The sequence below is a fragment of the Chelonia mydas genome, chromosome 14 (genome assembly GCF_015237465.2).
Source record: "Chelonia mydas isolate rCheMyd1 chromosome 14, rCheMyd1.pri.v2, whole genome shotgun sequence".
Taxonomy (NCBI): Eukaryota; Metazoa; Chordata; order Testudines; family Cheloniidae; genus Chelonia; species Chelonia mydas.
In genome coordinates, this window is record NC_051254.2 from 3973975 (window position 1) to 3980727 (window position 6753).

The 6753-nt window shown below is 54.1% G+C and overlaps 1 protein-coding gene across 1 annotated transcript; it reads right to left on the minus strand.

Annotated features, from left to right (window-relative positions):
- Positions 1–2159: 2159 nt before the first annotated feature.
- On the minus strand, positions 2160–6133 carry SSTR2 (somatostatin receptor 2). The gene is made up of 2 exons (XM_037913482.2): positions 5952–6133; positions 2160–4242 (listed from the first exon to the last, which is right to left on the minus strand). The coding sequence occupies exon 2, from the start codon at positions 4157–4159 to the stop codon at positions 3038–3040; it is 1122 nt and encodes a 373-aa protein (XP_037769410.1). The 5' UTR covers positions 4160–4242; positions 5952–6133; the 3' UTR covers positions 2160–3037.
- Positions 6134–6753: the final 620 nt, after the last annotated feature.

Consider the following 6753-nt stretch of genomic DNA (forward strand, 5'->3'; position numbering starts at 1 on the left):
TAGGCGGAAGGATCAGGGCTGGTTACAAAGGGAAGGGGAGAAATCTTGTATTTGAGGCACAGGACTGGGAGTGGGGAGGCTCCCAGCGGGAGCTTGGGCATGGCCGGAGCCAAAGTTTTCAAACAACTCCCACCCAGCTGGGCTGCTTTCACTTTTGGGTGCCCGGCCTGAGGCACGTCAGCACCCAGGGAATGGAGTCGGCCCAGTGAGAAACCACGTTGAAAAACACTGGCTTTAACTTCTGCAGGGCTTGGTTTCCTCACCTGTAAAATGGGGGAGGAGGGGAATTACTTGTAAAGCTTTCAGACACTAGGGTAACAAGTGCTGCCAAAATGCCTCGGACTGACTAGAGAACAAGGTGAGAGCTGGAGAGAGGCCTGGCTGTGTACCCGGTGAGCTTTCTCCCTCCATAAACTGTGATTTATGTACTTCCCCTCTGAAATCTACAAGGCCGTAATACAGGTGTGGTTTCTCTAGCACTCCACAGCACTGGAGAACAAACATTCAGCTCCCCTCCCTGCTTCTAAAGAGGTCACTCCCACCTCCCCTGGGCTTTCTCTTCTCCCGAAAGCACCGTGTCACAAGAGAGCAGGTCTAGGTTGCTGGTTATACTGGTGCAATTGGAGACCTACTGGCGGTTTAAAGGGAAAAAATGTCTGTTCTCTTTTCCCCCCATTCAGACCCCTTAAGCCACAGGGTTTCCCCATTCCCTACATAATGACAGGTTTCAGAGTAGCAGCCGTGTTAGTCTGTATTTGCAAAAAGAAAAGGAGGACTTGTGGCACCTTAGAGACTAACACATTTATTTGAGCATAAGCTTTCGTGATCTACAGCTCACTTCATCGGATTCATTCAGTGGAAAATACAGTGTGTATGGTAACACTCATTGTTTCATGTTCTCTATGTATATAAATCTCCTCACTGTATTTTCCACTGAATGCATCCGATGAAGTGAGCTGTAGCTCACGAAAGCTTATGCTCAAATAAATGTGTTAGTCTCTAAGGTGCCACAAGTCCTCCTTTTCTATTCCCTACAGTCACTCTGACAGGGTGGATTGGGGGTAAGGAGCAGATCTGATTAGCAGCAGTAGATTTCTCTACAGATGAGCCCAGCAATTACCATTTGCTCTAGCCTCCAGCATGCGACCCTCCCTGACCCAGCTGACGTATTTACATCTATCACCATAGTATCTTGGCACCACGGCTCTCGACTCCCCCAAGCACTTTACAGCTGCCTACAACTCAGCAGCCTTCACAGGTGTGGAGAAGCCGTGCTCTGCTTTCTGAAGAGAGTTAGTCCAGATTTACACCACCGTAACTGAGAAGAAAATTTCGCCCAGCAGTATCGCAGCTCATTTCCCCCGGAATCCCAACTCCCCCCCACCCCCCGAGCGTTTACATTTTAGAACCAAGCCAAGCACACGCCCACCAGGCCTGGCATCTGTCAACATTTTAGACAGAGTCGTCAAGTGTCCCTCAGCCTCTCCCTTGGTACCTTCTTTAGACCACGTCTGCAGCGTCAGAAACGTCCATGCTCAGAGCAATGGCAAAGTAAAGCATCCACCTTGTAATAACTGATGGCCAGCGGCTTGTAAATTACAACCCCAGGAGTCTCGCTAGCCCAGGAACATCAACAGAACAAGCACGAGGGCAGAAAAGGCCTCGCTGAGCAGCCAAAGAGAGAGAGCCCATGGCTTCACTAGAGCCTTTGTGTGAGCGTGTGCGCACGCAACAACACCAAACACACAGCTCGACAATGTTCCGGTAGCTGTTTCCGCCACAGCGTCATGAATGCAAGAATTGAACGGCACTCAGAATCTGTGCTTGTGTGGCTGCAGATTGAGCACGTGCAGGTGCCTTCCGTGTGAAGGATGCTGCTGCTAATCTCTGATGCCTCTCAGACAACGCACTCGCTAAAAGTCCCTGCCACATTCCCCTGGAGGAAAACAACAGAAAAGCAGTGGCTGGGGGACGACGGGAAAGCCACCACTAGCTCAGGACTGCAGATGGCCCATGCCGCCCTTTGGAGCAGTGTTTCTAGTTCATTTCAGGTGAAAGAAGGGAAACATTATACATATGAGGGAGAGGAGAAAGGCTTTTTTATGGCAAGTTGATTTAAGCGGGAAGGTGGCTGTATTTGAAGCTGCTCGAAGGTCTGGGATGTGAGAGGTAGCGCTGGCTAGATGGACCGGTGGGCAGAGTCCAGGTCAGGTGAGTCCACCACAAATATAACTGCTCACATATATACCACCACCGTGTATCTGACTGCACAGGTGTGTATATCAACGGAGATTTTCCAGGCTGCCCTGAGGCATCAATTTTAATGGAAATTGAATTCCAGATCTCTTAGGAGGTCTGAGTCCTATTTGTCCATCCTCACACACATACACACACTGTACTGGGGCCGGGATATTTTCCTTCCGATGTGATTTCTTTCATTCTGATCTGTTGCTTCTCCGGTGGCAGGAAAAGCACCTTGTAAATAAATACAGTAATATTCTCGTAAAACTAGGGGAGCTTCAGGAGATTCAGTCTTAAAAAAAAAAAATTTTACTAGTTGGGTAATAAAATGAAATATTCTTCATGTCCTAGTGGAGGATCTCACTGTGTGTGCTCTGATGCTTAAGACCGCTCTCTCCCATTTCCAGCTGGGTCGACTGCTTTGCAAAGAAACAGCCATGAATAGCTCTGTCTAGACATACGTGACCCATGCTGTATGGAGCATGTTGGTATGTGTAACCAAGTCTAGCAGAAATGCCTCCAAGTGCTGCCCTCGTGTGTGTGTGTGTGTGTGTGCGTGTGTCTTTCCATGTATGAAGTTGCATTTGAGCAGCATCTGTCTGAATATTCAAAACCAACCTGCCTTCCACTAAGAGGCTACTCTTGGCACAGGCCCCCCTCCCTGCATTACCATCCCCTAAGACAAGCAAACAACGATCAAGTACTCTTGACCTGACTTGCTGTGTGCTACTGCCATATAAAGGAGTGGGGAGGAGGAGGAAAGAGGACAGCTGAGAAGGGCAATCCTGGAGTCCTCTCAGATGCTTGTCTGAAGGTCACCATTAAGCAGAGTCCTTTGAGTTTCCGTGGTCTCATTTAGCCTGGATTTGTCCTGCTTGCTGTCGCTCCTGTCGGCATCATCCATGCCACTGACCTTCACCAGGCAGAGAACGTTCTGAAAGCTCTTCTTGAAGTTGTCGGACAAAAAGGCGTAGAGGATGGGGTTGGCGCAGCTGTTGGCATAGGTGAGGACCACAACGAAATCAAACATACCCTTGAGGAAGGGCGTGGGGGTGATGGATTCGGAGACGGAGACGGAGGAGACGTTAAATATGTAGAAGGGAAGCCAGCAGAAGATGAAGACTGCCACTACAGTGGAGACCATCCTGGTGACTTTCTTCTCCGACTTTTTCCTCTTGGAGGAGCCCACTCTGATCCCAGAAGACTTGACTTTGATAATGATGAACAAGTAGCAAAGGCAGATAATGGTGAGGGGCACCAGGAAGCCCAGAATGAAGGCATATATGATGAACCCTGTGTACCATGCGCCGGACTCGCCTGGCCAGATGATGGTGCAACTACTCCTTCCACGGTTGTTTTGGATCCCAGCATAAATCATGATGGGCATAATGACCAGAAGGGAAACACCCCACACGGCAAAATTGATCATCTTGGCCGTTCTTGGCCTTCTCCACTTGGCAGATTTGATGGGGTGGACCACAGCCAGGTACCTGTCGATGCTCATGACGGTCAGGCAGAAGATACTAGTGAACTGGTTGATCCCATCCACAGTCATGACGATCCGGCAGATGGCTCTGCCGAAGGGCCAGTGGACCAGAGCCACCTGCATGGCCAGGAATGGCAGCCCCAGCATGAAGAGCTCATCTGCGATGGCAAGGTTCAGGATGTAGATGTTGGTGATGGTCTTCATCTTGGCATAGCGGAGGATGACATAGATCACCAGTGTGTTGCCGCACAGGCCTATGATGCACACCCCAAAGTAGATGAAGGTAAGGATGGCATTGCTGGTCAGGTCAAAATGCTGGCCTGTAGTGTTCTGGGAGGCGTTGGCAGACATCTCCGTGGAGAAGTTGTCTAACTGAGAGGCCGAAGAGAACCAGAACTCAGTGACATTGGGCAACTCGTACGCCAGATCCATGGTGCCGTTGTTCACAGGGCAGGTAAAATTCAGATGAAATGAGTTCTCACCTTTGTTTGTTTACAGGAGTGGGGCAGAGAGATCTAAAAATCAAACAGAGAACAAAACAAGTGTAAAGAAGCCCCCTCTTTATTGCTTAACCCTCCTGCTTCAGGTCTTAAGACAACTTCTTGCTGATGGGGTTGTGGGGTGGGGCGTGGTCAGGAGGGAACGTTCCCTGGAGACAGTTTCTCTCACGACCACCTCTTGCAGTTTTTCTTTACCTTCCTCTGACGTCTGTGCCCTATTCAGGAGGCTGACCTAGCTAGACCACTGCTAGGCAGGTTCCTTCCTGTTGTTTTCGTAATATCTAAAATATTACTGGCCAAACCCCGTCCTGAGGAAAGCCCATTGACGGCAGTAGAATTACCCCAAGAATGACGTTAGCCTGGCAAATCAAATACAGTAGTAGCACGGACGAGCTTTATCTCGATGAGACCAATTAAAATGTGCCCGCAGGTTTTATGACGACCCAGGAGCTAAGAAGGAACTGTCGCTGCAGCCAGTTTCTGTGGGAAATCTGTTCCACACCCTTCCCAGTGCTCAGGAAAACGCAGGCACCCAGGCAAATCTTTAGGTTTTTTTAGATAAGTACCCTGAACACACTTGCACATTTTCCAATTGCACGTCCTCTCCCCTCCCCCCACCCCACCCCATCCCATCTAACTCCCACAGTCCTCTCCAGCAGCAACTTCAGCACGGCCCGGCGAAAGCTGCTTGCCCCTCGGTCCAAGCATCAGCCCTGCGCGAGGCGAGCGTGCGTTTGCTCCAGCTGCCCGGTGGCAGGAGGAACAGGACTCTGCTGAAGGTCTTAATGGGCACCTTCGGCAGAAGGGCCACCGCTGGCAGAGAAGCCCCTCTTATCTTACCCGCTGGGCTTCTCTTGTGCAGATCCCCGGGGAACGGGGCTCCCAAGGGGTAGGGGGCTGAGCCCCCCCTGGGCTTGGCTCAGTGTGGGAGGGGGTTCCCCCTGCCTTGTGCGCTGGCTCCTACCTCGCCTTGGGCACGGGATGAGTGGGGAGAGGCGGAGGGTAAGGAAAGCCAGCATGGGGCGGGGGCGGGATGAGAGGGAATGAGGTCTGGGGGCTAGCAGCTCGAGCACGTCCCGGGGGGGGGGGCAGTCTCCTTGCCAGAGCTGCTGCTGAGACCAGAGGAGTGGGAAAGCCTCAGTGGGTGCAAAAAGCCCCAAAGGCTTCAGTAAAGATGGGGAGGGAGAAGAATGGAAAAGGTGGGAGAGGGCCCAGAAAAAATTCAAAAGCCCCCCCGCCCCCCCAAATACACACAGGCACAGTTTCCCCTCCACCCCCACCCCTACCAGGAGCAAGTGAAGGACTCTGCAAACTCCCCCAGCTCCTGGGAGCAAACCCAGACCCATTCCCTAAAGAGCCCCCCCTTCTCCCTGAGCTGGCTATTCCCCCAAACCGGAGCCCCCCTCCCCCAGCTACTCACAGGCTCCTGAGCAGGGAAAGAGCATCCCAGCCGGCAAGGCACCCTCTCCCCCTTTGCACCAAGCCAGGCTGTCCCTGGCTCCAAACAAGCCGGGGGAGGGAGGGGGGGGCTGTTTCTTCGGAGCCCCCCAGAAGCAGCAGCCAAGTGGGCAGGAGCCCCAGCCTGGCCAGATCTCCGCTCCCGCCGGCAGCCCTGCCTTGCAGCCTCTCCCAGAGCCGCCTGCCCCCTCCAGAAGTTTTCACCTGCCGCAAGTCTCCCGTGCTGGGGTGCGGTCCCCAGCCCCCCCCCCCCCCAGCTCACTTACATTTGTCTGGTCCTGGGGGGGAGTTTCCCCTGGCCGGCCCCCGCCCAGCTGTGCCCTGGCTCGCAGGGAATCCAACTCCTGGGACGGGCTTTCCGCCCAGGGAGCTCCGCGGGGCTCGGCGGCTGCCTCCCGGGCTGAGGCAGGCGCCCGGCGCGGGCTTCAGGCTCGCTCAGCGCCGCAGGAGCATCTCCGAAGTGCCTCTCCGGCAGCAGCGGCGAAGAGGGACCCTCTCCTCCCCCTGCCCCTTCCCCACGCACAGCGGCTGCGTCATGCAAAGCAGCGGCTCCCCTTGCACCGGTGGACAGGTTCTGTGCCGGGGGGGGGCAGCTTCTCTGGTGAGGGGGCTGAGCTTTGAAGCAAGCAGCCCCCTCCCCCGCCCCTCCTCCCCCGATGCAGAAGGGAAGGGGGCAAGTTCGCCTTGCAGGGTGCAGACGGAATAAGACGTGGGAAAATCCCTCGGCTCTGCACAGGGATTTAACAGAGGCAGGGCTGGCACGTCGCTGCAGCGGGTGTGTGTGTGTGGGGGGGGGGTGATGGCACAGTGGCATGCATTGGTGCGAATGCAGCTGCCGTGCCGCGCGTGCCTCTCGCAGCGGGGGGTGTGCTCGTGCCCAGACGCAGCTGCATTCGTGGGAGGAGGACCACAACTCTGGGGGGGGGGGGGGGGGGAGAAATCGATGCAGGGTGAGTTGATCTGGACCTGGGGAACTAAAGGGTTGGCCCCCACTCCCCCCATGTGTCCATAACACAAAGAGCGGGGGAGGGAAATGCAGCTCTGGCTCCTTTGCCTAAAATTCAAACC

What these genes read in the sequence shown, in the direction of transcription:
- SSTR2 (XM_037913482.2), bottom strand. Translation starts at nt 4,159, where the DNA reads ATGGATCTGGCGTACGAGTTGCCCAATGTCACTGAGTTCTGGTTCTCT.